At 44.8% G+C, this 12,824-nt stretch overlaps 1 protein-coding gene and 1 long non-coding RNA gene across 3 annotated transcripts in view; one reads left to right on the forward strand and one right to left on the reverse strand.

The window, feature by feature from the left end:
* Window positions 1–1,117: 1,117 nt before the first annotated feature.
* The window catches only part of LOC142665733 (uncharacterized), an 85,156-nt gene continuing 73,449 nt past the window's right edge, over window positions 1,118–12,824 (forward strand). The window contains exons 1-2 of the long non-coding RNA XR_012851555.1: window positions 1,118–1,209; window positions 7,374–7,525. This is a non-coding gene — a long non-coding RNA (uncharacterized LOC142665733). The remainder of the gene's footprint in view (window positions 1,210–7,373; window positions 7,526–12,824) is intronic.
* LOC142665729 (protein kinase C delta type-like) lies at window positions 3,121–9,887 on the reverse strand. 2 transcript variants are annotated; one of them, XM_075845480.1, is made up of 4 exons: window positions 9,614–9,887; window positions 9,008–9,523; window positions 5,037–5,565; window positions 3,121–4,869 (listed from the first exon to the last, which is right to left on the reverse strand). In XM_075845480.1, the coding sequence occupies exons 3-4, from the start codon at window positions 5,132–5,134 to the stop codon at window positions 4,311–4,313; spliced, it is 657 nt and encodes a 218-aa protein (XP_075701595.1). In that variant the 5' UTR covers window positions 5,135–5,565; window positions 9,008–9,523; window positions 9,614–9,887; the 3' UTR covers window positions 3,121–4,310. Both variants share the same exon structure in this region, with proteins under 2 accessions (XP_075701595.1, XP_075701596.1).

The raw sequence follows: 12,824 nt of genomic DNA on the forward strand, positions 1-12,824 counted from the left end.
TGTTTGAGCTGCCACAGGTACCTATAGAACTATAGACATTCACCTGCTCCCTGTTGGCCAGCTGCCTTACCGCCAAGGCGGTACGGCTCAGTGGGTCCACAGACCCTTCGTGACAACTACTGGCCATCAGACTCTGGATACTATATATACCACTGGCCACTAGGCTCTGGATACTATATATCCCACTGGCCACCAGACTCTGGATACTCCAGACTCTTGGCACTATATATACCACTGACACCAGACTCTGGATACTTTATGTACCACTGGCCACCAGACTCCGGATACTATATATACCACTGGCCACCAGACTCCGGATACTATATATACCACTGGCCACCAGACTCTCGATACTATATATACCACTGGCTACCAGACTCTGGATACTCCAGACTTTCGCCACTATATATATTACTGACACCAGACTCTGGATACTTTATGTACCACTGGCCACCAGACTGTGGATACTATATATACCACTGACCACCAGACTCTGGATATTATATGTGCCTCTAACCAACAGACTGTGGATACTTTATATACCACTGGCTGTCAGACTTTGGATACTATATGTACCACTGACTACTGGAAACCACTTGTAAGTGGATTAGGGTTAGTTCACCACCACTGGATTAGGGTAAATTCTCTACCGAAGGCGGCTGTATGACAATAGAGACTAGTGAAGAGGCCGGTCAGTGTTTGTGTTTAGTCAGTATTCACATTAGTCGGCAGAGTCACAGGTGGAGTGAAACGCGTGGGACGATGGCGTTGATGGACGGCACATTCAGTGGCGTCGACGCCTCCTCATCCTCCTGTTCCATTGGTGCCGGTGCTGCAGGTTTCTTCCAGCGACATAACATATATGATCCCCGTGTGGTAAGTTCTTTCTTAAGATTTTTCCTATATGACATTTTATGCCCTGTCACATATAGACACATAAAGGTGAGGTACTCACCAGGGCCGTATTTACCATTAGATACCTGCGGGCACCAGATCACTGTAGTACTACCGATAATGAGTCCTCTACCTGTGTGTTTTCCGATTTTATGTAACTAAAGCTTAATTGCTGTATAAATGAAAAGATCTACAATTTCCTAATCTACTTTATGTTTCTTAGCTGAGAGCAGGACTAGCGATGTACAGGTTTACTGCATCTGAATGTGAGCAAGAGCGTCCTCATTCACTGACAGCAAACAGATCTTGAAAATGGTGAGTAATTGAAACATAAATTATATTATAAAGTTGTAGAACTTCTCATGTATACAGGAATGAAGTATTTATTATATGGGGCTTGGCTGTAAATATGCTCCCGGATATGAAGTCTCCTTGTATAGACCAGTCCTATTGGATCTCTCGGTGTGGACGTCTCTGCAGGGGATTTTTCTTCTTCATGAATGTTGATCTCTGGTGTGTAGGATCTGGTAACAGGAGCATCCATGAGGTGAGGGCCCTGACTGTAGGGGGCAGCATTGTAGCCGATCCTCCATCTCCCACTGTGCCCCATTCAATGTATCCAGTTTAGATAATCCTCCACAATCTAAATAGCCTGTACTTCAGCTCTCTCCTGCACTGATACATTGTAACAAACTCTCACTTATCATTATATAACCATTAAAGCTGTTTTCTGGTTTGGAAAACCCATTTTCAAATGCCCTATTAGGGAATTTTAGTGTAATAGTGTGGGTTCCCCTGTTCAGGAACCTGATTAATTAGCCAGAATGGAGAGGAGCTACAAACATCATCTCCTGCTAAGGAGGATCAACACATCCATGTACTACATGCACAGCCTGGTGATTTTAGAACTGTGTAAGGCCTCATTCACACGGCAGGGTTTCCCGGCCGGGTGCCGACCGTTCATAAATCGGCCGGCACCCGGCTGCATTAGGAATAATAGACCCCTAATGGGGCTATTCACACGACTGATTTTTTGACGGCCGGGAAAACCGGCCGTCAAAAAATAGGACATGCTCTATCTTCGGCCGGGTACCCGGCCGCCCGGCTCCCATAGAAGTCTATGGGGCCGGGTATTACACGGCCATCACCGGGATGTGTCCCGAGTGATGGCCGGGTTTTCCGGCGCTTGCGCTCTATCTCCTCCTCCTCACAGCGCAGAGTGCATGTGAGGAGGAGGAGTTAAAGCCATTCGGACGAATGGCATCGCTGTACACTGTGTGGCAGTGCCGGGGTGTACAGCAGGTGGAAGGGAGCGCTGCGCTGGCTCCCTTCCCCTGCTTGTTTTAAAAGCACCCTGGCCCGGCGACACCTTCGATGGCGACGCTAGCAGCTGCAGCTGCTGCTGCTGCGGCTGCTACTACTGTAGCGACGCCACTATAGCAGAGCGGGGAGGTATCTCTGCTATGTGCTAGCCGCACTTTAGCTCCTTGAAGGAGCGGAATCCCCGTGTTTTCGGGGATTCCGCTCCTGGACAGAGCGCTTGATGTCTCTGTCCATATCTGGGCAGTGACATCAGGGGAAACTCCTGAAGCGGAATCCCCGAACACATGGGGATTCCCCTTCAGGAGTTGCCGCTGATGTCACTGTCCGGATCTGCCCGGCCCGGCATGGATGCAAAACTTAATGCAAACCGGCCGGACAAAATGGCAGATTTTACTGGCCGACACTCGGGCTCGGGAACCACCCGGTCGTGTGAATCCCGCCTAATACTTTAATAACCCTTTAGAGAGAGTGTAGGGAAATTAAACTCTTGTATTAAGTTCCCCCAGAGATTACGGGACCCCTCTAGCAAAACGGTATTGTAAAAACCTAACAACCCCTGTAAGACTCTGTTCACACCACATTTGGGCTTTAAATCTGGCATATACCTTTAAAGTGTAGCTAAACGTTTGACAAACTTCTGACATGTCATAGTGACATGTCAGAAGGTTAGATTGGTGGGGGTCCGAGCACTGAGACCCCCACCAATCGCTAGAATGAAGCAGCTGAAGCACTTGTGTGATCGCTCCGCCGCTTCGTGTTTGTTCGGACATGTCAGAAGTTTGTCAAACGTTTAGCTACACTCTAAATGGGTAAAACCTGGAGAATAAGACATTGAGACCTATACAACATTTACAACATAGACGTCCAATGGGAATAACAACAAGCACAAAGATGTAGGGGGTAAAAGGAGAATTTTATTTATAGATAAGGGAAGGTTATATTTTATTATTAGGAAATTATTATATAAGTATTAAGACTACTATTATTATATACTGTGTATATGTATGTGTCATCTATTTATCTATTATACTAAACCTAGCTAAAGGCCGTGTTGATCCAGAGGAAGGCGAAAACCCCCTGTGAGGAATGAGCCAATTGTCCTCATATTAGGGGGGAAAATTCCTTCCTGACCCCAAATATGGCGGTCGGCATAAATCCCAGGATCAAAGGCTGATGTGTAATATAGGGAAAAATTCTTAGTTTATTTTTTTTTTATTATTATTTTTAATTAACTACTGTATTTATATATGTGTAAACTATAAATTGTATTAAATTAAGAATTATTTTTTATAAATTATTTTTCTATATTTATATTATGTTACTTATGTGTGTTACTACTTATTACTCTATAATCCTAAACCTATTTAAGGCCGTGTTGATCCAGAGGAAGGCGAAAACCCCCTTTGAGGAATGAGCCAATTGTCCTCATATTAAGGGGGGAAAATTCCTTCCTGACCCCAAATATGGCGATCAGAATAATCCCAGGATCAAAGGCTAAAGTCTAATCTAAATGTACTATGTGTCTATATGCGGGTGTCTATACTTATCATGTAGTGCGGTGTCTATACATATTATGTAGTGCGGTGTCTAATCTTATCATGTAGTGTGGTGTCTATACTTATCATGTAGTGCGGTGTCTATACTTATCATGTAGTGCGGTGTCTATACATATTATGTAGTGTGGTGTCTATACTTAATATGTGGTGATGTTAGTGATGTGGGTGATGCTAGTGATGTGGGTGATGTGGGTGCATTACTTACCTGGCCTGTGCTGAGGTGAGATCAGGTATAATGGCCGCTCCGGCCCCAGGACTACAACATGCGGCTATTATTCCTGATCTCTCCAGATGGAAACTAAGCACAGGCCGCTCCTGGGGGGTGTAGAGGATCTTCAGGCTGGAGTGATGTCAGATGCCAGCCCGGGATTGGAGGATGGCAAGTCAAGGCCCTGGTGCAGCAGCAAGATGGCAGAGGTGCGGCATGAAGATGTTACGGAGAGAGATGATGGTCTGGGCAGCCGAGGTGACATACAGCAGCAGAGACATTAGGCGCGGGTCAGGAGGCGTGAAGTTCTGGGCCCTTGTCCTGAGATGTTAAGGGGTCCAGCTTGGTGACATGAAGCTGAACCCGGACAAGGGGTGAAGGGCTTTGTTATTCTCTGGCCACTTCAGATGTTGGTTCTCCAGAACGGGCACAAATGGTGTAAAAGGTGGCTGTGCCCTCCTCTCCTGCAGTTCCTCCCAGCCGATGGTGGAGAAGAATGGATGCGCTCTGATGTTCCCGCACACACCGAGGCGCCTCTCAGAATTTTTACGGACCAGTCTCTTGGTTAGATGTTTCACGTCAGGATTAAGCCAAGTTGGAAATTTAGGCTTCGCGGTGGTGATGGCTTTGAAAGCCATTCGCCTGACGGGGCCGTTGTAAAAGGGGGAGCGTCCTGCTGCCATCCTGGACACCACAATCCCCAGGCTCCACCAGTCAACTGCGGTGCCGTATTTTTTTCCAAGAAGCACCTCGGGGGCCATGTAATCCAACGTTCCCGTCACTCCACTGATCTTATTGGAGGCGGTGACTCCATCTTGGGCCAGTCCCAGGTCGATGATACGGACGTGGCCATCTGCATCCAGCATTATATTCTCCGGCTTTAGATCTCTGCAAAGAAATAAGAAGAGAGAATGACAAATTCGCCCAGTGATCCAGGAGACGGGGGATGGGTCACTGCACCTCCAAGCAGAATAGCCATTCAGGAGTGTAGGAAAGCTGGGTGCATTATTTATAGCATGTAATGGAGACGGAGAAAATGGGGAAGTTCTGCTTACCGGTGGACGATGTTGTGTCCATGGAGGAACTGGAGGCCACATATCATCTCTGCTGTGTAGAATCTGATGGGGAGAACAGAGCGGAGTCTCAATGTCATGAAATCTTCCTCTATCAATTCCCTAATATCATGTTATGATGGAGTGTGTGTGGTCTCTATCAGAGAAGAGGCGCTGATTATGGCAGCCTGTATTCTGCATTCTCTGCATTGTCCTTCATCTGACCTCTCCCTCACCTTTTCTTCTGTCCACCCCCCTCAGTCTCCTGATTATTTACTCGCCTTACGTTGCCGATGTTCAAGCAGCCGCACATCCTGATCAAAGCCTCCAGGCTGCCACCGGACAGATACTCCGTGATAAAATATGCCCGTTCCTCAGACTGATGTGCGGCATAGAGGTGGCATAGGAACGGGCAGTGTCTGGCCGCCAGGAGTATCCGCCGCTCTCTCATAATTTCGTCCGCATTGTCCCGTTTGGTGATAATTTTTACGGCCATGTAGGTGTTTCGGCCGGGGACTGATGCCAGGACCACCTGAGGAAAACAAATGGAGAGTGCCCATGAGAAGAAGAAGGATCAGGCATGGACTGAGAGGTGGGTCAGTCGGGTAGTGCCCAGAACCCTACAGCAGAACAAAGCTGAGCTACCGGCATAATGCAGTAATGCAGTGTCTGCTGTTGGGTGCTGTATGGAGAGGTCTTCACGCCTTACTGACATCTGACGTAAATGTAAGTCATAGTTGGTAGGAGGGAGAATGGAGCAGAATCACGCGCTTTAAGGATAAGTTCACACGTAGCGTAAATTCAGCAGATTTTCCGCAACGGATTTTGTTGCGAGAAATCCGCAGCATAAGACAGTAGCAGCAGAGTGGATGACATTTGAACAAATCTTATCCACACGCTGCGTAAATGATAAGCAAAAAAAAACGCTCAGAAATTGCACTGCAGGGCGGCTTTTTAATTCGCAGCATGTCAATTGTATTTCCATAATCGCTGTTTTTTTGTTGCGGGTTTTCCCCATCAAATTCAGTCGGGAGATAAAACCAGCAATAAATTGCAGATGTTCCATTTTTGTGGCGGAAAAGCTGCAATTCATTTGCAATAATCAGGGGGGGGGGGAAATCTTATACTTACCCAGAATTCTGTGCTTCTTCATCCAGATCGGCCCCTTGGGATAAAGTTTATTCCCATGTGACCGCTTCAGCCAATCAGAGGCTACAGCGGTCACATGGGATAAAACATCATCCCAGGAGGCCGGGCTGCAGGACGGCAGGTGGGTGCAGTGGCGGATTATCATTAGGGCTGTTCGGGCAGCCGCCCAAGGCTCCTGGGGGGCCCATGGCCGGCAGAACTGCACATGATCGCACGTGCCCCCTCATGCCCGATGCCATCGCTAGCATCGGAGGGGGCCCCGGTACTAGCGGTAGCCACATTCATTTGTATCTGAGTTCTCAGGACTTAGATACAAATTAATACTATAGGCTGCAGCCGGTCACGTTGGGCTTGCAGCCTATAAGGCACTGGGAAGACTCCCAGTACTGCATCACGCCGGTCTGCGCATGCGTCTAGTCCGGAGGATTCACATGCGTCCAGCTGGAGCGGCCGCCACGGGGTAAGGTAAGTAAACTGTATACATTTTTTTAGGTGGGGGACTATCGCTGTGTATATATTCAAGGAGGGGGGGGATTGCTCCGTTACACTATATACAAGGGGGAGTGCTGGGTGGCCCTATATACAAGGGGGAGGGTAGCGCTGTGTGGGCCTGTATACAAAGGGGGGAGTGCTCTGTGTCACAATATACAAGGGGGGGTGCTATGTGGCCTTTATGCAAGGGGGAGTGCTGTGTGACACTATGCACAAAGGGGGAGGGCTGAGTAGCACTATATACAAGGGGGGGCTGTGTAGCGCTATCCACAGTGGTATGTGTGTGGCGCTCTTTGTAGGGTTTTTTTTTGGCGCTATTTACAAGAGGGGAGGGCTGTGTGGCGCTTTCTACAGTGGGGCTGTATGGCACTATCTATAGGGGGCTGTGTGTAACGCTCTCTACGGGGGATGTGCGATATCTACAGGGGGCTATGTGGGGCGCTATCTATGGGGGTGTGCAATATCTACAGGGGCTGTGTGTGTGGCACTATGTATGAGAGGCTGTTTGTGGCACTTTGTACAGGGGGCTATGTGTGGCACTATGTCCAGGGGGCTGTGTGTGGCACTATGTACAGGGGGCTGTGTGTATGTGGTGTTTTACAGTGTGTGGTATTATTATATTCAGGCGCGCAGTGTTTGGTGCTATTATATTTAGGGGTACAGTTTGTGGCACCATGATAACTTTATTTTCATTTATAGGTGTGGAAATGGTGGAAAAGTGAGGAGCCGAAGACATCTGAGTGGCAAATTCTGCAGAAATGAGTCATGGCCGGGAAAAGTCGTCATGAGCTCTGGACCGGATGGAGTAGAAAAGAGGGAAAAAAATACTAAAATCTGAGACGTTGTCACCTGTGAGTCACTAGATTTATAAAAAATCTGGCACCTCTCCTGACATGTTTATTATAGAAAATTCTTGTATTTCACAAAAAGTCTTTCTGCAGTCCAGGACTGATAGACAATTCCCCTTGTCAGGAGGACGTGTCCCTGCACAGTGTGATACTGTCAGTATGTAGGGACACAGCCCTGTGACAAGGGGAATCGTAACACCCATTTGTTAATGCTTGCCCAAAAAGCTAGTGTTAAAAATTGTTACAGGGCGGCGGTGCGGAAGGGGGGCCCAAGTTTGGTAACAGCCCAGGGCCCATGGTCTACTTAATCCGCCACTGGGTGTGTCACCATGGTTATGTAAGTATAAACTAATAGCAACCGTGCCATCTAAACCGTTACTCAGGGGAAAGCTCCCTTTGTCACCCCATCACCTCTATTACGTGACACGATCGCGGTGTATAGATAGTTGTCATGGCAGCTAGAGGTCCTAATGACGGCTGCCATCTTGGTCCTCCTATTAAGCCATGCCAGAGGAAGGGCTTAATAGGAGGATGCTAAAAGCACAATACATAAATATTACAGTGTATTGTACCAGCAATCTTACCATCAAGTCCTCTAGTGGAATTTATAGAAACTCATTTAAAAAATGGTCAAACAAATGTGTACGGAACATACAAAAAATATCTAAAAAGTCACTTTACCCCTAATTTATAAAATAAAAAAAAAATAAGATGAATTGTTTTCCGTAAAAAAGATAAACGTTTAAAATCGAACGTTATTTAACCGTAAGGTGAACGCCGTAAAAAATAAATTAAAAAAAACGAAATTAAAAAAACTTTTTACATTTTGTTTTGCTCACTAAAAAATGAAATACACAGTGATGAAATGTTATATGTAACCCAAAATGGTACCAATTAAAACTACAGCTCGCCCTGCAAAAAACAAGTCCTCACACCGCTCCACCGACCGAAAAATAAAAAAAGTTCTGGGTTTCAGAATATTTTTTACAAATGGTTTTTATTGGATAAAAAGTGTAAAAAAAAAAAAAGTTATAATTTTGCTGTCACCGTAGTTGTGCTGACCGCAGAATAAAGGCAACACATTATTTTTACTGTTCAGTTGACTAAAAAAAAGTGAAATCCTAAAAACAAAGGACGAATTGCTGTTTTGTTTTCCACTCCATCCATCGAAATAAGTTTTAATTGTTTCCCAGTAGATTATATGAAACATTAATGGCAGCATGAAAAACTACAACTCATCCCGCAATAAAAATAATAATAATCTGATACGGCTATGTCAGCAGAAAAATAAAAAAGTTATGACTTTTAGAAAGTGGGGAGGAAAAAACTAAAATAAAAAACGGAAGTAGCATTCCATAGACTAACACTACAATCATCATCCATCCAGCGTGACATGGCTGATAACAGAGAACAAATGATGGAGATAAAATAGAAACTTTAGGTTTACTGCCCCTTTCAAATGTAATATTTAGATATTATACTCACTTTGCCAAAGCTGCCCCTACCCAGGACCTGGTGGATGGTGAAGCGGCTGATGGTAAGCCTGGCATAGGGGCTGGATGTTCCAGGGTCTCCGCTGCTCCCAGGTCTTGGCTCCTCATCCTCCAATCCTCTGTCCTTGGCTCCTCTCCTCTTCTTCATGATCTTCTTGAATCCGGTGACGCTGTCCTCCTCCCTCTTCCTCTTCTCTTCTTCTCTCTTCTCACTGTCTTCTCCATGTCCATTGGACGCCATTTTCTCCAATATCTTCCTACCTGTAGACTCCAGTGCGATCGCTGCCGTCGACAGTTGAAAGTAAAGGGCAGTTGGTCGTGTGCAGGTCACATGATGTCAGAGGTCATGGAATCCTCAGGTGGCACCTGCCTGGCAGTAACCTGCTCTGCCATGTCTGATGTGGGCATCATGAGTGCCAGACTCGTGTCCAGCATAATGTTTTCCAACCATGGTTCCTGAGGTTCCAGGTCAGGGGTCCACAGAACACAGTAGCAATACATGTCACTCCTACAGTAGAAATAGAAAACAGAGTTCTATTTGCTCAAGTTATTGGTGAAACATTTCTCATCCAGAATATACAATTATAGAACGCTTTACCTCCTTTACACCAAACTTCTATGAGATACATAGGAATGGGAGTAGTAGTTCCCCGGGAGTGGAAAACATGTTCCATGTTTTAAGGTTGGGAAACACCGGTCTAGAGGAATGAGAGAGAACGTCATGGCGGATCTTCTAGTGCTGTATCATTAGTAGATGGGGGGTGGGACAGGTGATGAGACGGGTATATCGGGCTGGCAGTGGATGTACAATAAATAAAGGAGTGTGAATAGATCATAATTATAAGATTATTTATAATGTAAAGCATGACACAGCGCCGGATCCATGGTATGAAGGACACCCCCGGCACCAGGACACCATTGACTTATTATGACCATTGGGTTCGGTCATTGTGTCAGTAGTTTTGATGTCATCTGATGGAGTTTGTGACAGAGATTCTGAAAGGACCCGCCAGCAATAATGTGAGATTGATAGGTTGTCTCCTGCACGTCATCTATGTCCTCATCCCAGTCCAATGGCTATGGAGGAGAAAATACATTATTATATTTTATTACATACACATTTATATTATAAATGATAGATAGATAGATAGATAGATAGATAGATAGATAGATAGATAGATAGATAGATAGATAGATAGATAGATAGATATGAGATAGATAGATAGATAGATAGATAGATAGATAGATAGATAGATAGATAGATAGATAGATAGATAGATAGATAGATAGATATGAGATAGATAGATAGATAGATAGATTGAGAGATAGATATGAGAGATAGATAGATAGATAGATAGATAGATAGATAGATAGATAGATAGATAGATAGATAGATAGATAGATAGATAGATAGATAGATAGATAGATAGAGTCCACCGTCCAGCAGCACCAGCACATATAACGGATGGGTGCACGCCTTGGGAACCCGATTTTTGGTTCCAAATCTTTCAATATGTTTCCAAGAATAGGCAGCACTCCGATTCAAAGTGAAAAAAGTGGTTTTTTTTAGCCCCTGTGCAAGGTTTCGGCTGTATTTGTGGAGCCTTTTTCAAGCACGCTGATGGTGTATAAAACAGTGGTATATACGGGGGCTGAACAAATAGTCCCATTAACATGTGATTAATACTAAGACTAAAAACAACCATGATGTCTATAAATGACATCACATATAATAATACATAAAGTATCCACAGTGATCAATACAAATATCTTCTCAATACACAAGAAAAGTGCATAATGTGCTAATTAATGTGTCCGTTATTAAACATGTACAGCTGTGAACAATTAAAAACATTAACATGTAATACTTTGGATCCAAGTTCACGTGTGTGTTGATTTCGGGGGTTCTAAGGATTCGTTTGCGCATGTCTATGACATCACGCGGGTTCGCGCATGCGCATTAGACATGTGTAGTCATCGGCGGCCTTTTTGGTTAATATAATATCATTACCTAATAGATGAAATACTGCGCGTGTCAGCGCATGCGTGATGTGATAAACTATCGTACTAGGTCAATGAGAATGATATAGGAAACAGTGAAATCGCTCACTACTCAAATTTAAGAGAATTATATATGAGACATTATAAATATAGTCCCTAATATAATATAGTTTGTTTAGAGGTGACATTTTATTATGTAGTATATGTCCCTATGTTATAAATTCTGAAAGTTATTGTGATAATATAACTAGAATTATATCAAAGTAAAAAAAAAAAGTAGCTGAAAAAACGCATCGGTGTGAATAGAGACATAATGTTGGAAAATTCAATATTAAAAATTTCTGGTCACAAGAACACTGTTATTATATATCATCCTGGTTTTCTTATGGTACATAGACGCAATTTATAAAGATAAATTTCGATGCTCATGGCGATATTAAATATAAAAATGTATGTTACCCACCGGAACAAAGGGAGTCCAAAGTAAACATGGGGAGAACTTGTATATGGCTCAGGTAAAAGTAATCTGAAAGAGATCATTTTAAAGTTATAACAAATGATGTAATAGTACACTAAGTTATATACACGATAAACGTGCGTCAACCCATCCCGACCTGTGGGATAGAATCGTTTCTCATATGTCCGTTTAGTCAAAGGATGAGTAAATTCCCCTCTCTAAGGGGGCGGCGGCGCCACTGAAACCAGCCGCCGCCACCACCTCTTGCACTATAATTGCATAAGCGATGAATGGCCGTGCACCGTTCCCGGCCATTTAGCGCTTTTCAACGATGCATGCGGCACGATGACTTCTTTACGCCGCTTGCGTCATTGAAAGCTGCTGAATGACAGGGCAGAATTACTTGCCCTGTCAATCAACGCCTTTCGTCGTTCAGCCAAAGCAAACCTGCCCAGAAGAGAGCAGGTCTGGATTGCCACCGAACGGCGTGGGAATGGGATCAGGGTGAGCATGTAAAGTTTTCGTTTTTTTTGAATAAAAAGGGCGTGTCATTATCTACAGAGGGAGATATATGTGGGGCATTATATACAGGGGTGGGCTATATGAGGGATACTATATACAGGGGTGGGCTATATGTGGGGCATTATATACACGGGTGGGCTATATATGGGGCATTATATATGGGGGGCTATATGTGGGGCACTATATACAGGGGTGGGCTATATGTGGAGCACTATCTACAGGGGTGGGCTATATGTAGGGCAGTATATACAGGGGTGGGCTATATGTGGGGCACTATATACACGGGTGGGCTATATGTGGGGCACTATATACAGGAGTCAGCTATATCTGGAGCACTAGCTATAGGGGGAGCTATATGTAGGCCACTATCTACAGGGATGAGCTATATATGGGGCACTATATACAGGGGAGTTATATGTGGGCACTATTTACGGGGGGCTATATGTGGGGATTGTCTACAGGGGGCTGTATGTAGGGCACTATTTAAAGGGGGCTGTATGTGGGGCCTTATCTACAGGGAGCTCTATGTGGGGCACTATCTACAGGGGGCTTTATGTGGGGCAATATCTACAGGGGCATCTAAGTGGGGCACCATTTACAGGGGGATCTATGTGGGGCACGATCTGCAGGGGTCTCCATGGGGGGCACTATCTACAGGGAGCACTGTGACTGTGGGAAACAGTGTATAGTGCTATTATAATCAGGGACACAGTGTATGGCACTATTTTAATTAGAGGTGCAGTGTATGGCGCTATTATATTTTGCGGCTTAGTGTGTGACACCATGAGAATTTTATCTTCGTTTATAAGTGCAGAAATGTTTGAAAAGT

The sequence above is a fragment of the Rhinoderma darwinii genome, chromosome 13 (genome assembly GCF_050947455.1).
Source record: "Rhinoderma darwinii isolate aRhiDar2 chromosome 13, aRhiDar2.hap1, whole genome shotgun sequence".
NCBI classification, from domain to species: domain Eukaryota; kingdom Metazoa; phylum Chordata; class Amphibia; order Anura; family Rhinodermatidae; genus Rhinoderma; species Rhinoderma darwinii.